Below are 23,726 nucleotides of genomic sequence, written 5' to 3'. Positions count from 1 at the left end.
TCTACTTCCTGTATTTATATGAACGGGGGATTTCAGGAAGAGGCAGTCTTTGGTGGTCAAGGGTGTGTGTGTGTGTGAGTGTGTGTGTGTTATAAAGCCATATTTAGTAGTGCAGGCAAGTTAACCTTCTTAGAAAGAAGGGTCTGAGACTTTCAACTGTTTCTCTAACCTAAGTAAGTTTCAGAGGAAATCACTTTACAGACTACAGGTATATCAGGAGGCAATGGAGCACAGTGAACTTTGTAAAGGATTTTGTAAGGCAGCAAAGCAGTAAGTCTCAGTCTGCAAATTCCTGAAGCATGTGTATTTCTACTGCTTGAGTAACTGGAACCAGATGGGGCTTGGAAACCTTTATATTTACACAGGACCTGAGAAAACGAAATGTCTTACACTGGCAGAGGACAGCTGTGCAAATGCATTCCCAGTTAAAGCAAAAGCTGACGATCAGGTTGTGTGACTGCTGGCAAATGAACAGCTATCCACGCGGGGAAGCTCCTGTCGGGCTCAGCGCACGCTGGACCTGCACTTACTGAAGTGATCGAGGCTTTGCTGTGCAGGAAACCCAACCAAACACACACCAGCTGTGGGGGCTGACAGATGTGCTGCCACACAGGGCTGCTGGCACTCCTGTCTGGCAGCCCTGTTGCTCCAGAAGTATTTGATGTTAGGAGAATACATTATGCAAAAAGTACAGCAGAAGTGAAAAGAGGAGGTGGAGAAAAGCAATTGCATGGAATGGAGTGGGAGACAAAAGTAACTTTTTGCCCCTTTTATCTTTAGAAGCAATTTTTCAGCTTTCCATAAAATAGACAGCGCCACACAGTCCACAGCAGAAATGCAAATGCCAGGGAGCTGTCAGTGTATTGGCAAGAGGGAAACTAGACCTCAGTGTAGAACACAGAGAGAGTCAGGGGAACTTTTACCATCACCAAGTCACACCTGCAATATAACAAAAGACAAAATTTTTTCTTTTTTTTTAAGTGAAGAGTAACTTCAGTTTGCATTAGGAAATTTGTCTTCTATTTTTTACAAGGATTTATGTTAGAAAGTCTGTTATCTTAGAAAGAGCCTTACTGAAAGACTGTATGATTGAAAATTCACAACCCTTCTAAGTAAGGTATGTTAGTGCTTAATTGCTGATATTATTTAAATTCACACCTGATTTTTTGCCTTATCTAAGTTTAAATTTTCACCTACTGTATCTTGTAATGCTCTTTTCTACTATATTAAGGATCTCCTTGCTCCAGCTTCTGGAGTCATTTTCAGGCAGTGACAAACTCACTCAATGAAAAATTTAGTCGTCTTAGGCAAACTGGTTGGCTGCAATTCACTCATCCCTTACTGCAGACTTGCCAGATCTCAGCTCTGAATCATTCTGTGGTTTCTGGGCTCAGAGGTCCCAAAAAAAAAAAATCTTCTAGATTTATTCACCAACTGGGCACCTTTGAAATGCACCTCAGGTATTGGCATGACAACAATCTCCTACGTGCATCACACAAATCCAACTACCCCAGTTTCCACTTCCCTCCCCCGCAGTTCAGCAGGGACAGGCCCACTCAGCATTTGCCCTTGCTCTGCTGGTAAATAAGATTTGCTGAGACAAAAAACTGCAAAGTTGTGCTGCCTTGCATGGACCTACTCACACAGACAAAACTGTTTACACAAATAGGTAGCCATCCTAGGCAAAGACCTAAGATTTTGCAAATGCAGAACACAACAGAGTTAGACAATTCCAATTATATCTTTATGGAGGAAGAAAAAAAATTACTGTAACTATTAAAAAGGTCCAGGAAAACAGGGCAAAAATACAAAATTCCAGTATTTTGGTGTTATCTCAGTTTCATGTTATTTGAGTGAAATCTTTCATATTTCCAATGTAAAAATGCAGTTTCAGAAATTTGAAGTTTTGAAATTTTTTTGTTAAAGATATTGATCAAATTTAATTTTAAAAGTCACATATTTTCTTCAAAATACTCAGTATATCTGTAAAATATTTAAAATGTGAAAAAGAAGACAAATTTTGTCAAAGCTTTACTAGGTGTCTTTGAGCTGGAGATTTGACAGGTTGAGTATGTGACAACATGTTCTAGAGTCAGGCTTTGGAAGAAAACAATTACACAAAAGCTAAATGACAAAATAATATCCAGTTACTTCAAACTGACATTGCTCTGTTACAAATCCAAGCCAAATGGGAGGAATTCATGTCTCTTCTAGCACTGATTCACCCTTTCCATCTTAAGCCACAGCATCCTGCAGCCCTTTTTTGTAGTTTTGTGCAGCTGGGTTGGAAAGGTTTAAAAATGGCTTACGGGGGAAGCCATTAAGTACAATGAGCACTTGAGCTACAATAAAGGGCTTTCAGAATATGCCCAGATTACATGACAATTCTGCTTTCCATACAGTAGGGAATGGCTGCATCAATAATATGGCCTATGATAGGAGCCCTTAGGAACTGTCATGCCTATTGTGTCACTAATCCATAGATTATGTGCCTTTTATAGAGCCTATTACATAACATGATGGGTCACCGTGTCAAGGATGGAAAGATTAAATGAAGAGGCACTTTTCACATTCAGATTCTGATTTTTAAAAGTTAATTCTGTGTATAAGAAGGAATCTTCTTCTTTCCCCAGCTTAGAAAAATTTAGCCTAGCATACACCACAGAATGAAATTTTTGCAAAATTCAGAGAATGCAGAATATCCTTTTTCTCCACTTCTGTAAGACTTTTCTGTAGATGCACAAAAGCCCAGAGCGGCTAATGCCAGGTTTATACAGCAGTAAGGATTCCAGTCTTGTGCACAATGCTTAAGAAAAAGATCAAGCTTTGTTTTAACTTGCACCTCCTGGAAGTAAACTGGCTAGGAGTATTCATGAGAAGACTCTTGTCTAATAAAACTGTTAATACACCAGGCCAAGAGATGAAGTAAATGAACTCTCTGCTCCTCTTTTCCCAAGAACTGCATTTAAAGCTTTTCCTAATCCCAGCACAGACTGTGCCACAGACAATATCCAATGTACCAGGAGCCTCCATACACCCTGAGGTTGACTACAGGGATGCTGGAAATGGGCAATCAAGGCTAAGGGATCTCTCCAGCGCCTAGGGAACTGGGAAAGGAAAGTAGCACTGTGTGGCCTTTGGACCTTATTTCCAGCCTCTCATCAGCATGCAGCACTCAGTGTGAACCTGCTGGACACCCACACACCACAGGATGAGGCAGCCAAAATGCTCCTCATTGGGGGTTTTTCTGAGGCTGCCAGAATTGCTTCTGGATCAGTGCCTCAGTACAGCAAACTGTGTTCTCAGCAAAGTCAGTTTTCTAGCCCCAAAAAAGCAAATCGTGTGTTTCAGAATTGCTGCAAATCAAACCAATACACTTAACTCCAAATAATGGCTTGATCCAGGCGATACTCCCTAGAATACCCAGAATGTGGGCCTTCTGTCACAGTTCAGCAGGGTCCAGATTTCACCAAAAAGGTCTAGGCACACATCCTATTTGGGTCCTGAAAGTTTAGATTATCAACAATGTATATGAGAATGTTTCACATCTACTAACCATATGAGAAAAAAACCCAGCAAGCACTCTTGTTTATATAATTTATTGATAGTGTACATATTTTTATATAGTGCATTATAATACTGACTGCTATAATCTTTATAAATGCTGAGTTAACTATTTTTTAAAATTCTCACAACAAAAATAATCAAATATCATGCCACCATTTTGTAACAAATTATCACATTAAATCCATTTGGATTTCATGACATATTTATCTGTACAATGGACCCCATATCACAGAGCATTCACAGTGCATAAGGTCACAGTCATTGAAAAAATAAGTAACATGAGAGATTTCTGTTATTTACAGTTTATAAACCCATCCCTTTCTGTTTTCAAAGTAAGCAGTTCTAGAAAGTTTTCATAATATTTAAAGAGGTATTGCACCTCTGAAGGGTGCATTGCAAATGCCTGCAAGTATGAAACACGGGTTTTTAAAAGGTTCAGAAGTTATTTTAGTGACCGTAAATGATTTCAAATAATTTCTTGCAATGGAGAAGATACCGTGAGCCAAATTCTATGCTCAGTTCCACTGATACTAATTTGTGCCAACTACCAGGACATTAATGAATACTGGCACCACTCCCAAGAATGTGAAGGCAAGAATTTGGTCATAACTTTGCTGCAGTAACAGCAATTTGAAACACATTTGTTGCTGGGGAAGCAGATTTACATGTTTTCTTTGCATACATAACTGGTATATGAATAAAGACCATAATCTTTCTGCAGAAACCCTCTGAAATGAAGCATCTCAGATGTTATTAATATTTCTAGAGATTATATCTGTCTGATTTTCAGATATTCTGATACCTTTAGAATTTATTACTATGCCTAGTGCTATAAACCAATCTTTATTTGTCCATCAAGTTTATCAAGACCATCTCAGTGATAGGACAGCAATGATCGCTTACATTCTTTGTGCAAGTGAAAAAGAAAAATAGGACTAAATTCCAACTCGCAATTCTTCTAAGAAAATACCCAAATGGTAATTTCCCGTAATTATTAATTTCTTTCAGACAGTGCAAGCAGAATCTGTGTGATGAGTGAACTGCCACTGTCACTACCCATCTTGACCTGTGGAGATGCAGCTACACACATCTCATGTGAGAGGCATGTACAGGATTTCACAGACTTCCCTGGGGAAAAACCATCAGGACCTCACACGTGGGAAAATGTGAGAAAAGTGTATGCTCAAGTTATTCAAAAGGAGGTTTTTAAACATGTACATGGTAGGTCAGAAACTGGAATGCACACATCAGTTGAATATTCTCTTCTTCAGCAGAACATTGATCACTTGCATACAGACTTTTCCAAATGGTTCAAGGGAATAATAATGGGTTTGGTACAGAATTGCTGTAACTAAACTCTGTCATTTACCTGTGTAATGATCACATAAATCTCACCACCCAACAAAATGAAAAATGTGGCAAACTCATGGAAATAGAAAGAAAATTGTGCAGCAAATGCATGAGCTGCAGAAATTTTCTTCTGAATGTTTAAACACAAATAACAGAGAGATTAATCAGAACATTATGCTCCAAGGTGATATACTTCAATTAGGAAGATTCTTTGGTTTCACCTGGCTATCAGAGTTATTTTAGTGTCTGTTTCATATTACATAATGTCTGATCTTTCCTTGGCATGAATAATCAGACAGTATTTCTACAGCTTAAAGAACTCTACCAAAACCAACTAACAGTGGGACACAAGAAAAAGGCATTACAATTGCAAGAAATCCAAGAAAGGAAGACAAAACTCATGAGGCATTTGTGCAACTAGAGCAAACACATAATAGAAACAAGTGTAATTAAAGCAGACTCACAAGGGAAATACAAGACAGAAGAGAATCTTCTCTATAATTGCTAAGTATTAGATTAGTAGACTTTGACCATTTGTTTACATGTTGACAGAAAGTTTACAAATATAATCTAAAACTAGAAGCAAACTTTGTCTGTTACAGCTGCAGCAAGCATAATAAAAACAAAATAAAATTGGCACACTGAAGACTGAGCCAGGAGAAAGATGGTTGACTATGCTCTACCTGTACCTGGGAAGACTTAAGGTGTTCTTCTAGGCTAGACTTCAGCCCAGAGAGAAGCCCTTAGACCATCAAAGAGACATTAAGATAACTATATCTGCAGCTTCTTAGATTTAGATGTGCAGATCCTGAGCTTGAAATCTTTACTCAAGCAATACTTTATAATGCAGTACAATTGTTATGGTAAAGAAATGGAATCAAACATGCTGAACTCAATGGAAACACTCCCAGTTCCTTGCTACAGACATGATTACACTCCATGGGTCCATGTGGGACTGTGCTACTCCAGGGCAGCTGCAGCACAAAAGAGCTGCTAAAAGCCCTCCTTGGCCAGCTGTACCTCAGTTTTGATCCTGCTCATACATAAGGGCAGCTACACAATTGAGAAGTCTGAGACAAGGAACAAGTTCTCTTGTTTACAAGAGTGGAAATTCAAAATGGTATCAGCAGAGCAGAAGTCCACAGATTCTGGTCAAACCTTTTAATTTAAGAAGTAAAATCTTTAGACTACAAAACCAATAGAACATGCAAAGAACTGATTATGATAAAAAGCCCAGAAACCATGCTCCACTGTCATCTTAGGACACAATCCAGCAAGGCACTTGGATAGATGCTTAGCTTTAAAATGGAATCAAACCTACTGAAGTTAAGCTTTGCTGGATATGGGGTATCTTTTTCTGAGTTGTGTTACTTTTCAGTGTTAGTATGCTGGCAAATTTCAGATCACACTAACAGTTTTCTCTCTCACATCCACCAGCTTTCTTTTCACTCTTGAGCTGAACATTAACTTACAGAACATTGTGACATACATTCCAAACTCAGCCAGCTAACTTTTGCAATGGTTAATGAAACAAAATGGCTACAAAATTTGATAAATACAATCTGAACAGCTGCAGTATAGAACTGTGCTAACAGGGGAGAGTCAAGCACAAATCATTCCTTTTCTTTACTAGAAAATGGCAAATTTTTAATGGTTTCCTGACCACAAAAGCTAATGTTTTTTTGTTGCTTTCTTGGGTTTTTTTAATACATTTGAAAGGCACTAGTCTGTTATTACTCGGCAACAGCCTCCTGAATTACTGATACATTCTGATGTGGGCTTATCTGCAATCCAACAATTTGTCCATCAGATCTTTCTTGGACCATTCAGTTTACCTGCACAGCTTAGTGTATAACTGTTTATTTTAGCATATGGGCAAGGACTACTCAGCTTCTTCAAGTACTTCATATGATTATTTGTCATCAAATCACTGACACAGTATCTCATAATTCTTTGGCAAACAATACATCCTTGGTCATGTGGTGGTGTCAAAGGAGAATCCCACTAATGTTATTTATAATGATAAGCATGGCATGATTCTTATCTCATAGCAGTAGATGCAGATGAGAACACCCCATGGAATGCAGCATTAGAATTCAATATAAATTGTCCTGAAGTAAGTTTATATTTCAGGGAGAGTTGTAGATGACAGGAACCAGCCACACATTGGCTGTGGTTATTCTGGATGCTGAGACTCTTTCTTGCCAAAACACAACACTGGTTTTCTGGAGCAGGTGATATTCAGATTAGGCAGAGTAATTGTAAATGATGTGTGAAGGACTTACGGAATTAGCAAACAAAGTTCATGCATATTTGCGCTGAGAGTCGGCTGCTACGGAAAAAAATGGTGCCCATACTCTTCTAAAGTTGCCTGGCTCAGAAATATGAAGGTATAGTGTAATTTTTTAGATCTGTCCCTATAAACTTTGATGCCCTCATCCCTGTCAACTCAGCTGATCACTACACATTCAAAACCAGACTTTGGAAGTACTCTTCTATTATGTAAAGACAACTGAGCTGCCTGAACTGTGCACAGGAGAGCAAATCTTTGCTTGGATACAGTTCTCCAAGATCACAAAAACAGAATATAGGGAAAAAACCCATTTACTCAGTCTATTTCTCTGCTCATTTCAGTCTCATATCTAAGCCATCACCGGACTTTCAGCAGTAAACTGTCCTCCTGAAAGACAGCAGGGGGGAGAGTAAGACTAGAGAGGGATATTCCTACAGTGATGCAGCAGTATCCTGCTTTTTCACAGCCTTTCGGCAACAGAAGACATGAACATGAATTCCATCTCCTCAGCTTTATACTGCAACAAAAATGTTGTGAATGCCTGGAAATGGGGTCATTGGCATACTTGAGATAAAAAGTGTTTAATGCCATTCTTGCCTATTCAATAAAGCATTTTAGTAATGCTGTATTTGTGTCCATCTTTAGTTCTTAGTTTAACGACACAACTATTTAATTAAGGTAAGAAACCCTAAATGGATACTAATACTGACATTTGTAACAAAATGTAAAGCAAGTAAATGTGTTGCTCTTTTTCTCTTTAGGATCACATTGAATGGACCCAATTCTTAAAAAATACACCACCAATGCATACACTCTTTAATTTATCCTAAAATAATTTTTAAAATAGTTTTAATTGTAAACTCATTGCCTGGTGTAAACAGTATTCTGCGTGTCAGATGGCTAAACATAATGATTTTCACATGTGTCAAAAGAAGGAACTTTCTGAGTAAGTGCTTATTTGCTTAGTTTTTATAGTATATTCTCATTGACACAATTTTTTATATATAGTCTTAATGGAAAATATTAATATATTTAAAAACACATCAACTATTAGTTGATACGTTTGGTTTGGCTTATAAACATTAAAAAATTTTAAAAATCTACGTATAAAGGTGACTGTGCTTCTTTAGAAACTTTATGTGATCATTCACATACAGCTTCAAAATATTTTTAAAGTTTAGTAGCAATTCAAAATATGCTGTCTCAGTGATTTACAATTATATCACTGCTAAAATGTGGAATGTTACTTGCTGTTTTAATACTCTGGGCTGGATCTAGCTGTCAATTATTCCCAGAGTAATTCCTTACATCAGATTTATGCTGGTAGAAAGGATACCAAAACTTGGCTTCTACTTGGGGTTAAAAAGAAGTATATCATGCTTCAAAACCTGCATGCAATCAAATCAAGGACCATATTCTCTTGACAGACTTGCTTTTGTCAGGGTGACTCTTATCTGCACTGCTCTGTGTCAGACATTCATCTTCATTAAGCTTCTGGGAATAAGAAAAAATGGTGAAGAATACACCAGCTTCTTGACTGATGAAATAAGCTTCTTCCTCCCACCAATCAAACTGAATCAAACCAAATCATAATCAGAGTGGGTTTTGTTGTCAAAAAGTCTAGATTATGTTCAGGTACTACTCCCAGCTGATAACAATAACTGATAGTTACTGAGCACCCAGTTATATTTTATTTCTTTAGTTTCTTCTAAATTTACACAATGGGCTTACAATGGCCAATGCAAAGTTTTTCTTGTGGTGTAATATTCCACGAATGTCAGTTTATATCTATGTATACAGCATTCCTCATAAACAATAAAACATTTTTCAAGTATGAATTTCTGCATGTAAATTCTCTTCAGTATGCAGTTACTCTGACTTCTAGTGTGCATCATCACAAGTGATACAACATACAACCATTTCCTCTTCTTTCTCTGCCACATTGTTCATTGAACAGAGTGATAAATATCCAACACTGCCATCAAAAACTGTCAGTGCAGCTTCTCTATAAGCAGAGCACTTGAAGGGGGAAATGATCCTCAACAGTGCATGCCATGGATATGTGTCTTGGACTTTCTGGTCCCGTAGTTCAAATATTCTGACTGAGCCAAGAAAGGTTCTGAACTTGCCTCTAATCCTTCCATGGAAAGTAAATGTCAAAACCAAAAGAACTATAAAGATTTTTCTCCCATCCTCTTGCTAACCTTGATGGTGGTGGTTGATTGTCTGCAAAAGGAGAATGAAAACCACAACAGAATGCCCAGAAATGGGTCCTTCTAGAGTTCTGTGTAAGATCCATGTAGCTTTATGACAGGGCAGCAATATCCAAAGATGAGGAAAATGCTTTGGTAGCCTTCAGCTAGCATGTCGAAAGAAAGGTATGCTTTCCTTCCATATAGGTAAAAGTGCTCGTTAGCTGATTAAGCAGGAATGACATTCAAATTACTGATGGAAAGAAGGTAGAAATGTGAAATGCCTCCTGTCATTTACATCATGTGCAATCAGAAGAATTTCAGTCTCTCTCCTTGCTGTGGTTTAAAGTTCTTCTCGGCACATAGGGAAGTTGACAAAGGTGAAGACATTGAACTCTATCATTATAGATAAACACAGGAAAATAGCATATAGAAGCAACACGTAGATGCCTAACTTCCTGTCAAGTTTCCACTTATTTATATGGATTCCAAACACCTGCAAGCAAACAGAGTGTCAGTTAATTAAGTTCTGAAGGCGACTTTTGGAAACAACCATTATAAGCTAAAAATGAGTCTTTTGAAATAGAGGTCTTGCAGGAAGACAAAAAATATATTCTTGGTCTTTTATAGATTGAAAGGCAAAATACATTATTGACTGTCCTAAGTCTCAGTTGTCCTGTGACTGTTTTACAAAATATTCAATATACTAAACTAAATTAATGTCCCTCCCTCAAATGTTGCTCTGCAAATCCTTTATGTCCCAGTAGTACACCAGCACTTAATGACTATTCTTTTCAACAGCTTCAGAAGAGGTGTTCTGCTTGCTTATCTGCTGAGCTCCAGAATTAAGGGGTTACAAGTTACAGGTAGCAAAGCAGTGAAGTCCTCATGAAGGCATCTATTTTCTATTTTCCATGGTGTTCAGTGCATCTGAATTATTATTTATTTTGCTCAAAGCTTTCCACTGAGTTTGCTGTGGGAGGGTCTGTGCAAATCAGGGTACTCAGCAGAGCAAATGAGACAGTAATGGATGCCTAATATTCAGGTGATCTGGCTTCTGCTACAAAAGGACTCTTCAGAAACACATGAAAGGCTAGCACAGTAACACCTCTGATAATCCTCCCATTTTTTCCCAAAGTGCTGATTAACAATATGCATGCAGCAACACCAGATACAAATGTCTACAGAACACCAGTGCTGTTTCACAGGCACTGTGCAGTATGGCAGGCTGGGGATTAGAAATGAAAAGAACACGTTCTCACACCTTATAGATTAGGAAGTTAGTAGGAGAGTGAACAGCCCTGGTCATTCTATCGCTTAAGACATGCACAGGTGATGTGAAGCTTTGTAAGACTCAGTCATGCAACAGTGTGAAATGTCCAGTGGTGACCACCTCGTCTACAAAGCCTACACAGGCAGTCAGTGAAAGATGTTAGTATAAGTGGATATTTTTATACCTTTTTGATTCCTTACACCTGATTTGATTCTTCCTACAGAGCGTTCCCTGGGAGTCAAGCAGGATCAGACCTTAAGTACCAGCAAAATTGACTTTTCAAACAGAATTATTGTTTCACCTTAAGAAGTCATGTGTTACAATGGTGTCTTATGCTGAGTGACATTTAGCATGCCTCTTCCAAGTCCTGGGGTTCACAGTCCTCACAGACTAGTCTTCATTAAGGGTTTAGGCTACAGCACTCTATTTTGGCTGGTTTTGGAAATCAGAGACAGGGACAAAGGATGATGAAGCACACTAGGTCTTGTCTCAGCATCGACAGTCTGGGGGTATGGACACAGGACCACAGAAGTACTATTGGATTCAACAGTTTCAACACTGCCACTGAAATCCATGGGACCTACACATATCCAGCATCTCCTGCGCCAAATGTCAGATTTCATTCCTCACTGAGTACAATGGTAGCTCTTCAACTCATGGTATTGCTAGAAGAATGATACTTTACAAGCATCAATGCTAAGTATTTCTATTTTATCCTTCTGGAACATGTAAATACCTAAGAAGTATTTTCAAACTGAAATATTTGTAGATGCTCTAATACTTACAGTAAGTGCCACTGATCCTAGCAGAAGTGCAACTGAATAAACCAATCCTTTGCTGTTTATTTTAACCTGTGGAAATCAGAAAAGACTTTTAAAATGCTGACCATATAACTGCGCTTTGGAGATCAAAAATCAATTTACTGATTTAAAGTCCACCTTCTGTTTTGAATAGCGCCTTACGTATTTTAAATTACACAAATCCGTAACAGATGTATCCTAATGAAGAATGGGAAGATTAAGGAATCAAACTGAATGTAAAGTAATCCCATCTCCATTAAAAAAGAAGTGAGTATTTATAACAAATTTTATGTTCAAAATCCTCAGAAGAGGGAGATATGCTGTTATTCTGATTTAGTGACAAAAATGCTAAGACACATGGAGACAAGTTTACTGGAAGTTGTGTAGGAAGAGAATGATAGAGCCATGAACCATCCATAGCAATAGTATTCTGCTACACAGTGTCATATACTCCAGTTGACAAACTGGAAATTAACTGCAGCTTGTGGAAGAAGAATTGCTTCCTTAACTGGCTTCCTTGTCAAAGAAATAACGCCTTATTTAGTAACTAATAACATGATCAACAGGTTGGTTTTAAATTTATTCTATTTGCATTCTATTTGCATGCTTTCTTTTTAGGATTTTTTAAAAATAGAATAAAGGTGCAAATTAAAGATTTGCCAAGTATACATACAGTTGATCCATAGTCGATTGCCATGGTCTGCAAACCCCATGGAACACCAAGTCCCACCAGAATGTCAAAGACATTGCTCCCTACTGTATTGGATACTGCCATGTCACCAAGGCCTGTAGAGGAAAAAGAAACAACAAAAACCAACTCTTTAATAAAGTCAAAGTATATGGCCATTACTCTGTGAACTGGAGGAAACTAAAGGGGAATGATCTGAATGATCTGAATGATCGTCCAAACGCCCTTGAAGTGGTCACAGTGTCTGAGGTAGGCAGGCAATTTCCATAACATCAGCCTGACTTTGAAAAAAATGTGCAAAAATTGCTCACTCCAGCTACATCCTCCTTGTTTCTTGCAAAGCCTTTGCAGGGTCTGTGGTATCCATGCAGCACCTGAGGACTATGTCAAAAGTCTTGTTCTAAGTAGCCTGCAGCCACAGGGAACCTGAAGATTATGTACTGGATTTAGTATGTGGATATGTGACCTTTATCTCATGTGAATGAAAGGAGATCCTGAAAATAACCAGTTATTATGCATATCATAACCAATGACATTATGCACTTCCATGGAGCTTAATCAACAACAATAAAATTCTACAGGAAAGGAAAAGAAAGGTAAATTGTGGTAAAGTATCTAGATATTTTGCAAAATCTACTTCTAATGCTCACCACTGGCTGGCATCTAATTCTGCACCAGTGTCAGTGGATCTGAGGAAGGCAAAATTCTTTGTCCCTGCTAACTTCTCTTAGACCTAACTGGCCTAACTATTGAATCACTTCCACTAAGTGAATACTGGAAAGGAAGGAACTGAAAAGAACAGGAACTCTGACATAAATGGGATATGTCCCAGAAATAGTTTCAGAGTAAACAGAGTGGAGACAGGCACTACTATACCATAAACACATGACCTTCTAGCAGGAAGCTGCTGAAAGGTAATTCTTTGGATCCAAATTATGGTCCATCTATACCTGTCTGCTTTCTGTTAGTGAACAACTCTCTTGAATTCAAGCACTGCAAATTCCCTGTACTGTCTTTAAGGGCATTGGGCCCCTTTTTGTTAATCTAGTGCTTACCTTAACTTTCAGAGCAAACAACCTTTGCAGTATTTTTGTCTAGTACAACAGAAGAACTAATCTAAAGAAGCAGATTGTTAATTTAAAAATGTAACATTTTCCTAGCTCTTGAAAAAACCTGCTCACTTTAATTAATACACGTGCAAAATTAATTTAGTAGGAAGGCAGTTCCATAATAATTCTGAATAATTTGTTGTACTGTTCTTGTGAGAATATTTTGCACATAACAAATAAAGCAACATGGAAGATTATATACTTTAAATATATAACACTTTTCAAGCAAGCAGCATTTAACAGCACTACTCCCATCTCAAATTACAGAGGTGGGGCTTTTGAGTACTTAATTTATCACTGCAAAGCCCTTGTTGTTTGCCCAATGATGTGTGCTGGAGATATCATTATCTTACAAAAAAAGAAAGGCTATGGGAATTGAAATAGTGGAAAATAATAAAATTAGGTCTTTTTCTTATTCTACTACTGTACAGAGGATTACACTGTCAGCTCTAATGTTTTTCTAACAACAGAAAGGGATGCTGCTACCAGCATTTTACAAATTAAAAAGAAGAAACAAAGAAACTTAAAAAGAATTTAAATATAAATGAGAAAGCCTTTGAAAATTTCAAATGGACAGCTGAGGAGGATGCAGATGTCAGTCATCTAAAACTCTTTCCAGTGCAGCTATTCATATGTTCCAGTGGGAAAGAGGTCTGCATTTGGATGAGAACTCTGCCTAGAGCAACGCCACTTCTGCCAGATCCTCTCAAACTTCACTTCCTTGGATTTGAGAGGTCTTCTAGAAATCAGTACAAGTTTTACATGGAGAAGTTCTGGTCAGCATACATTCTTCAATGTAGTTTTAAATAGCTGATATTCTAGTTTTGCCTATGACTTTTGTCCTTTTACCCTGACTGATACATACCATGCATGAGACATCTGAGGCTGAGTTACCCTATGGAATGCCCTGTCCAAATAAGCAAAAGATAATTTTTTGGTTCACAATAATTAGCAAACTTTTTTGGCTTTTAATGAGGTACTGAAACAGTAAAAATGAAAATAAAATTATAAAACTGCACTGACAATTTGTGTGTATGGAGGAAGCAGATCACAGAGCACATATGTAAGATTGCAGTTATCCCTCAGCAGACACAGTACCTTGTCTTGCCACTATTAAGCTGGCCATGCAGTCTGGGACGCTTGTTCCTGCAGCCAGGAAAGTAATGCCCATGATCACATCTGGTATCCCAAGGGTGTATCCAATCACAGTCACCTGAACAAGGAGGAAGGAAGGTACATTAACTTACCATGTTTAGAAAGTCTCCTCATTCCAATACAGTTGTGGCATACTCTTAACTTTGATTTCTGGTGTGGACTCTAACAGGAATAAACTCAGAATACTCATCCATTTCTGCAAATTAAATACTTATGGAATAACCAGCCTAATATCAGCCCTCTGCATAGGAAAAGGACCTTGGGTCTTATTCAACATTCTGTGGACAAACAAAATCTCTACCTCTTGCTGTTCTAACATGACATGCTGCTGTTTTAAGAAGATACAACACAATCTGTGAGTTTGGGGGTTTTTTTTTGTTTCCACAAATGGCAGGATTCTCACTGGTTCTATTCTCAAAAGGACTGCAACCAATATTATACTGCAATATAGTGGCAGGGATATAAATAACTTATTATAACCTAACACATAAAGAAGGAACTAGTTTTTTGCATGACTTCTCATATAATCCTGAAGTGAGCAGGTCTGGTTATATTGTCCCCTGATATTCCAGATGCATCTTGAAAAGAGCTTAGGCAATCACTGAAGGCTGAAGCAGGGTTCTTAGAAAGGACAGGGAACTGTATTTAGCTGGAACATCCAAAGAGGGCTGATAAAACATCAAGAAAAGGCAGCTGAAAAGGAAACAGGCTTGTGAGAGCGAGAAGACTGAACCAGGACAGCTGTTTCCCTGCTGAGACTGCTAAGGATGGAAGTCTTCTAGGTTATCTGTTGTTTCCTTGAAATAGTTTTCCAGTCTATCACATGAGGAAAATTGGACCCTTCACTAAAGAAAATGTGTATTTTAGGAACTCACTGACAAACCTTATCTTCAGGGGCAAGCAGAAACCCAGGAATAGAAGTCAGCATGATTCTCTTGCTGAGAGAGGTAACAATGTACTATAGTCCAGCTGCCTCTTAAAGTAGTACAGGCTGCAGCCTTAATGAGCACCTCTCTCACTTGTGAAGAGAATGTCTATATATGGAACCAAGGTACAGAGTATGACCTTCCAAAGGACATAAGATACAAATGTGTGGCTTTGGCTGGGAAATTAATTTCTTAGACAACAGACTGTTAGACAATCCTCTAACAGTCTATTTTAGAGGATTGTTTTACAAAGTAAAAATTATACAGAAAATTGCAAAAAGTATATAGAAAACACAATCTTTCATGAGAGGAAATATAAAGGGGTTTTCAAATATCTGACAGGCATTTGAGGAAAGTAGAGATGTTCTCCACTACCCTCCTGTATTGTATTGTGCCCTATACAGTAAAGGCCCAATTATTTCTGCAGAAAAAAAAAGCAGTAAAAAGCTAAAATTGTAATTATTATTGTATGAGTTGAAGAGACTGCACTACAATTACATGCTTTTCTTTAACAAATGCACAGAAGATTTTTACATACTTTGAGATTTCACTCACTATGGAGTCATGCTCATACACTTACCATCCACACCATGAAGTAGGAGAACAAGGCAATCCAGAGAGTAGACAAGATGAAGGTCAGCATAAAGCACTTCTCCCAGCGTGGTTTGCTGCAGTTTGGAATTGTGGTAAAGAGCACGAATATCAATGGCCATGTCAAAAGCCATTTAATTTTGTTCATTTTTCCATCTGCAGGACAAAGGAAAGAAACAGTTTAGCGTTCCCATCACTATCCCAGGCTCAGTTGCACCTCTCTGAGCAGAGCAGATGATCCCAGAAGGATGTTTACATCGTGCAGATCAGCTCAGTTTCCAGGGTACCTTTCAACTATACTTGGCCTTGTCACTTTCAGCCAAGTTCTGCATGCTCATCCAGAATCTTCTTACAATTAAGCCCGCCAAGATCTATGAAAGTCCATAGAGGAATTAAAATTATTTAAAATCATGGCTAATATAAATACCAAAATTAAGTCAGGTTTGTTGCTCTTCCAACTGTATTACTACTAATCCAGAACTAAAAAAAAAACCCCAGCAACAAAACCAACCAAGCAAAAAACCCCACCTTGACACGTTAATAGAAATACCAAAATCCAAGTGGTGAAAATAACTTGTACATTCTGTGCAGCAACAGAAAACAGAAGCACAAGACCCAACCTATGTGTCTTGGCAACCCACGGCAATTTTTTTTCATATGCATCATTGTTCTAACTTGGGCAGAGGTTTAAATAAACTGATACTTAAAAGATCTAGATTTGTTAAGTCTCCCTATCTGCTTACAACACCACCTTGACATGGTAAAAGAAATCTTCTGGAAAAGGAAACAAGGTAGTGACTTCCCTTGTACAGCTCTCTGAAATCAACTGGTGAGAAATACCCAAGAACTATCATCACTTAAGACTGGAAGACAACTTTAATTTGTTTAAAATTTACATTATTGCAAATGTAATCTCAACACATACAACAGAACTATTTTTTAACTGAGCCATAAGTAAATGGGGTATTATTTATACAGTTCATGAGGCATCCTGCAAGTGGGATGACAAATTAGTCTATCAGGCTAAGTCAGACTATCACAACCAACATCGTGGCCATTTTGGCTTGGGCTCTCTTTACATCATGTTAGAATGTTGCCAGAATTAAGTAGGGGTTTCCATCACTAACTCATAATGCTATGCTTGAGATCTACTAAAATATCTTGTTTTGAATAAAATCACTGATCACATTGAAGGAAATTATCAGGTACATCTTCCAGTGAAGTTATTTAGCTACATTATAAGGAACAGTTACTAACCAGCTCCTACCAATTTCACCAGTAACCTTCTTTCAGCAATGACTTTGGGAATTAAGATGTGTTTAACAGGAATTTTTGTTAGTGATTTTAATCGGATTGAACTCAGTCCTCTGGACCAATGTGCACCAGAATGCAATGAAATTTAATATTTAACATTTTAAAATTAATAATACTTTTATAATTTATGAGGCTAATTCAACTTGTTGAGTCCAAATGTAAGATTTTATGCACTTGCTTTTGTATATATTCTAGAACTAAATTTTCTTGCTTGAGTTATGAAACAGCTTTCTAACTTGAGATCTCCTTGTGAATTTTGAAATGCCATCAACTCATCAGAAATTCTTAAACTAAGCTTTGCTCTTTATTCCCATTTATAGCTTGTGGCTGTGGAACTTCTAATACATAAAACTACTGAAGTGCCCCAGGGTCATTTCTAATTCTAGACTTTCACATGTCACTGAGGATCTATTACAGATTTTACAGGAAAAACCTTTTTCTCTCTGCTTACATATACTTCTGCACAGATGTTTTTTAAAACAGTTACCTTTTACCTATTCTATCCAGGAAATGACACTTCTCGGCTCACTTTTTAATTGTTAACAAGGCTGTAAATATTCTACAAAATATCCTATTGTAATTTACACCCCCTCCTGCTTAATTTGTCATAGTGTGGATTACTCAAAGACTCCCAGATAGTTAATTTGTACTCTGTGTACTCACATTGCTAAGCTTGGTTCATAGTCCAACAAATCTGCATGGCCTAGGCCAGTAATATCCTCAGCACGTAATTCCAAGTGCAGGGTCAGTGGATTATTGAAAAAATGATGGATCCATATCTGATCTGTGTGGGTGTAATCTGACTGACTTTGGTGCTGCTACACACAGGCAGTCCCATTTCTCTTTTCATAACATAAATAAAAGAAACAGAATTGCCTTAAGAACAAATAGAGCCTCTGCTGGGGAATATGCATCTTGTCTGGGATCCTGTTTAGTACGCTGAATTACTCAAACAAATGCTTAACTGAGAACACATAGTGCCTTACCACTGGCACAGCTATGTTTGCTCATTTCCAGGAAAACCTAAGTACTAGAGGGGGAGGACTTGCCTTTCCATTATCTTTGCTGAGTTTGAATGGATGTGTGTCAGATTAAAATTCCTGGCTCTATTAGTGGTGATGTTTTACCCACACAATGTCTTGAGTTGAAACTGCTTAGCTGGATGGTTTGTGGGAGCGACATTTGCATTCATTACATGGCAGCTAGGCTCGAGGCTTTAGGGAACAGCAGTGTGTAATTCTGGGGTTTGCTGGGTCAACAAGAGAAGCCGAGTGGCCATTTCCAGTTAGCCTGCAACAGTTCAGAACCACCACGGCCAAAGCAGCTTACTTGACACATTCTGCACTGGCTTCTCTTTTGTATTTTGGTTTTCTAGCTTTTGTAAATTTTTATGTAAAGCCTTAAGTATATCTGGCCTTGGTTATACCTCAGGCCTTTATTCAGCTCCTACTACTCATGGAACTTGTGCTTGTGCACAGGGCTGAAGAAGTCTGCTCTTATGCTGTAACTTGGCAGTTTTTTAAGACTTTAAGTACATTTAGCAGCAACCTCAAAGACGTGAGACTATTTCCTCAGGAAACTGATGACTTTATTCATTTCACCTGGCTTAGATGAATGCACAATCAATACGCAGCTTGAAGATGCAAAGTATTTTTTTTCAGCTATTTTTAAAGGTACTTATTTTGCCATTCTGTTGTTTTGGTTTTGACCACCCACTCTAAAATAATAATAATTAAAAAGATTTAATGATTAAGATGTTGAAGTGAAGTATGCTTATAGCTCATGACAAATTGTTCTACAACTGTTGAGTAGCTCCCTAGTACATCTGTAAGGAAGAAAATGATCATTCTCATTTAGGCCATTATTCAATACACAGCTGTTCTGTCCCATTACAAGACCCCAGCACAGTTGTTTTAACAGTGGTACCACCCACTCCTGTGAGCCCTGGGTTTAAAGGCTCCTGCAGCAACCCACACAACCAAGGAAAGGTGCATTTTGCCCCCCCCTCCCCACAATAATGAAAGAATATTGCTTTATTACAGAAAGCAACACTGATCTACATGCTGTTCACATCACTCTGCTGTAAAACAAGAAGATGAGGGGTTTTTTGCAAGGAGTTGTTTTCACTACTTCATACATCCATTTTTTCTGTTTCCACAGATATTTGGAAACCAAGCATGCCAAGTATTTCAGAGAGGTATCATTACAAAAGAGCTTGATTACAATGTTTCTGAAAATGAAGTGGCAGCCTTACAACAAAGAGCTCTGCTAATTTTCAATACATTCCTGGACTAGTCATCTTTCCAGATATTATGCTCATAATAATTACTTTCACATACAGATAGTGTCCTGGTGAACAAAGACAGCAACACACATCACAGCACTGAGAAGAAACAAGTGTTTCCTTAAGGTGCTAAGGAAAGCATATCTTACAGAAAAAACAGAGGCCTATTTGCAACACTCAGAGAGCTGAGAGCAGCTCAGTATAAAAGTGTGAAACGACATTTGTGTTCACCTTTAGATCAGAAGTGTACTCTTGAAGTAAATGTACTGATTGACCCCACTTTGTGCTTTCAATTTACTTTATTTTAGCCTGCAACACCGAGCAGCCTTGTATCACACCCGTAACATTCCCTTGGTATAAAGCTGTACCAGAGGCACAGAATTAAAAGTGCTCCAAGTAATAATGGGCATTTTGTCCACAGGACTAAGCTAGAGCTAGTCTGAAACAGAATTTCCAAAGGCACATAGTGCAGACAGCCCACATATCCTAGTAAATAAGCTGGAGAGAAAAAACTTCAAGTTTGAATAGAGTGGAGTCTGTAACTACACCATCAGGAATCACATCTAAGTTACTGCAGTTAGTTAAATTTGATAGCTTTCCCACTTAGTTTTCCCCTTAAAAGCATGTCAGCCAAGCACAGATCTCAGCTCCATACATTAGTTACTTCAGAACATGCCAAACCTTCCCAAGTGAAAGAAGCAATGACTAGAGCTGACTGAAATTTTCATCCCTGAAAGACATGAATCTAATTGGCACATAGGAGCTGTTTGTGATTTCATATAAATCTCTTACTTAAGATAACTTGAAAACTAGGAAAAGTATTCCCTAATTGAAATGAGAAAGGCTTTCTGAAGTTTACTATCCATTGCTGTTTTTCCAGGATTTTTTTGTTGATGGTAAACTTAGAGTGAAAATGCAGCATATCCAGGCTTGCCTAAAAAGATTATGGTTGCAAACTTTTTTCATGCTTCACTTAATTTCTATTTTTTTTTTAATTCCTTTTTTATCTTTTTAAATCTTTCTATCATTTTTCATTTGGGAAGGACAAACCTCAACCAAACAAACAAAAAAACCCCACTTGTTTTTTCTCCAATTAAAAATGATTTTCCAAACACCTGTCCCCTTGGTTCTAATTAAGCTTTGTATTTATAAAGATGAATTTACACCCACATATTATTATCAATATCAATTCAGTTCTCAACCCGAAAATGTGTTAAAGTAACACATGTACCTCTACACTAGGAGCTTTGTAATAACCTACACAGCAAGTAAATTTCTATTAGAAAATGATGTTCATCAGAGCTCAAACTGATTGGAAAACTTGAATATAAGTAAATTAGACAATCTGAAAACTTAATTAATTTCTAGTCATGTGCAGTACTCAAAACACAACAGAGAAATACAAATTTTTCTCCCAAGCATCGTACTCAATATAGAAACAACTGAAACAGATACAACAATCTAGATCTATTGTGAATTTTCCATCAGAATTATTTTCCACAGAAAAATGTCTGTTGTAAAACAACATAAAAAATTGTTAGAAAATGGCTTTCAATTTTTCATTAGGAAAACTAACACAGCAGCTAACCCTCCATCTTCTTGGAAAATTCTTATTGATTTCAGCTCATATATATTACCCTATAAATTGTGGAGGCAAGAGAATCTCTGTATGAGCACACTAGAAAAAGTCTATGCAGTGTGTAAAACAGTATCCAAAAAGACTCAAGCCTTTATCATCCTTTCAAGTGGGCACCAGACATATTAAAATATTTTTATTGCAGTTCTCCTGCAACAGACCTTTGGAAACTTTTTTTTTTTTTTTCCCTTTGGAAAATACCAAGGTTTTACTTCTCATCCTCATTCAAAACAGACTATTTTTCAACCTACTGATACTCTTCTCGGAAGTTTCATTTTCCAGAATACAAGTTCCAGACCGTGAATCTGTCCAAAACAACTCAGATTTCTATTTTCAGCCTGTGCCTCTACCACACTTTGAATATTTGGATTCATGCCAATAATTTTCTCTGAAATACAGTTTTGCTACAGCAAAAACTGGTCTACAAAAAAGAGTTTGCTCCAGTACACAGAAACAAGCTTTACTCTCAGAGTTACAATAGGCTTACGCAAGACAACACTCAGCAAAAATAAGATATAACTGAAGAGAGGTACTCCCCATATCTTGTTAGACTTGGCTGGATTTTGGCCTGCTTTATTTCCTATGTTTTAACTTTGTTTTCTAAGAGCTACAGCATCCTGAGTGTTCAAGTGAGGTACTCTGGGTTTGTCCACCATGTTTCCAGTAATGGAAGACATGAAGTGAAGCGAGGAGGAGCCAGGTTCAAAGTAAATAAAAGGTTCTTCACAAAATCATGAAGCTCCTTCCCAAAGGATGTTGTGAGTGTTAAATGTTCGCAAAGATTCAATAACAATTAGACATTAACATTAGGTTAATGAAGAAGAAACATACTAAGGAATTTTAGATCAAAATTTTACATCCAGTCCAGGAAGTTCCTTGAGGTGAAACAGCTGAACAATAACTCGTCCTGTTACATTCTTTCACAGGCTTCTTCATAAAATCATGTCTGGAGTCAGAATATTGAGATAAACAATTGCTTTGACCAAGTACAAACATTTTAAATGTTGTTCATGTTAATTTTTTTTTTGCTTCTATCCTAAATGTTATCTTTGTATTTTGGATCCAAACAAAAATGGATAGGATTGTAATCTCCTTTATTGCCATCTCATTTTAGCTCTAGGAATTATTCCTGTTTTAGCTAACACCATCATGACTTTATATAAAGCATCCGTGCTCCAATTCTGTAAGAGAAGTAGTTCTTCATTCCTGTGAAATGATCAGGAGCTGAGATCACAGAGCATTTTAAAGGGTGCTGCACATGTGACAATGGAAGGGATTTAAGCATCCATTAAGAGCTGCACTGAAGTGCTTTTCTGAGTCTGGGCTCTAAAAGACCACTGAGCTATGCAAGGGCTTTAACACACCATTTTGTTGTCAACATATGCCTGCCCAGTTTTGTCCTATTTTATTCTGATCTGTGGGATTTTTTTTAAAAGTTTAAGACCTGTTTCCAAACAACTGTGGAGTAATCAAACTGTAAAGTTTGAAATGAGCCTTTCTCTTGGGAGATAATCATCATAGTCTAAAGGTTAGGTCAAGAAAGGAATTCCTCTTTTAAAGAAAATGTGTTTTTCCCACACAGAAGCCAAAGGCAAAGGCTGTTTGAATGATATCATACGCAGTTTCCATAAAAACTGTATGTTTTCTCCTTTTTCAGGATGAGCCTGAACCACACCCACACCCGGGAGTGAGTATCTCTGGATGTTTGACAAAGGGGATATATGCTGAAACAGTTTGAGACTGTTTTCATGTAACAACTATATTCACTATTTCTGCTTGCTAAAGCCCTACACTTATTGCTGAGCACTCCTGTTGACAGAGGATAAAAAAAGAACAAAATGCAAAAGACGCATTTTGAGATGACAAATAATAACTGTGAATCACTCAGAGATGAAACTTTATACTTCACTTACATTTACGTCTGTTTCAGAAAAAACCAACTTGTTCTTGCAAAAATGTCTAGAATATGCAATTTGAAGAAAGAAAATCAAATCCCAAATTAGGCTAAAAAATGTGACTACAAAGCAGCACAAAAAAAGGGGTTGGGCCAACTCACAGCCATTGCAGTTGCAGCTCCTAAAATACAAGAGTGGATTTTTTTACCTAGGACACCACAACCAGTTGAATTGGAAAGTGGCATTGAAAACTGAAAGCCTGTTCTTCATAGAACAATTTACAGCACTGCAAAAATACACGAACTTCTGATCTTTAGAAAATGTATGTGCCTTATTCCTGGACTGAAAACATATCAAAGAAAACCAGAGGGGATTCTTGGAAACTCTCTGCAAACTACCTTTTCCCTGAAGCCAGTTTTAAATGTCAGGATTTTTTAAGGCTACTGATTGTGCCACAGTACTGAAACAACAACAAAACATGATGCTGGGTTCTCACATTTTCACCTAACTTATTAAAATGGTGCTTTTGGAAGCATAATGAAATAACTCTCAGTCAGAATATATGAGTTGAGCAATGAGAATCCAACCAATGGACAATCAACTCCAGACAACAGGAATGGCAATACATGAAGATAATGATGAGGATTTTATAC

The 23,726-nt window shown here is 37.6% G+C and overlaps 1 protein-coding gene across 1 annotated transcript in view; it reads right to left on the bottom strand.

The window, feature by feature from the left end:
- The window catches only part of LOC131585866 (ras and Rab interactor 3-like), a 156,518-nt gene that overhangs the window by 65,016 nt on the left and 67,776 nt on the right, over positions 1-23,726 (bottom strand). The window contains exons 13-18 of the mRNA XM_058852518.1: positions 15,934-16,100; positions 14,371-14,485; positions 12,149-12,261; positions 11,461-11,526; positions 9,749-9,898; positions 9,415-9,436 (exon numbers count right to left, since the gene is read on the bottom strand). Of these exons, the coding sequence (XP_058708501.1) occupies positions 9,415-9,436; positions 9,749-9,898; positions 11,461-11,526; positions 12,149-12,261; positions 14,371-14,485; positions 15,934-16,100 (633 nt within the window). The remainder of the gene's footprint in view (positions 1-9,414; positions 9,437-9,748; positions 9,899-11,460; positions 11,527-12,148; positions 12,262-14,370; positions 14,486-15,933; positions 16,101-23,726) is intronic.

The sequence above is a fragment of the Poecile atricapillus genome, chromosome 1, assembly GCF_030490865.1.
Source record: "Poecile atricapillus isolate bPoeAtr1 chromosome 1, bPoeAtr1.hap1, whole genome shotgun sequence".
Lineage (NCBI taxonomy): Eukaryota > Metazoa > Chordata > Aves > Passeriformes > Paridae > Poecile > Poecile atricapillus.
Note: the sequence above shows the minus strand (reverse complement) of the source record. Positions and strands in the feature narration are given on the sequence as shown.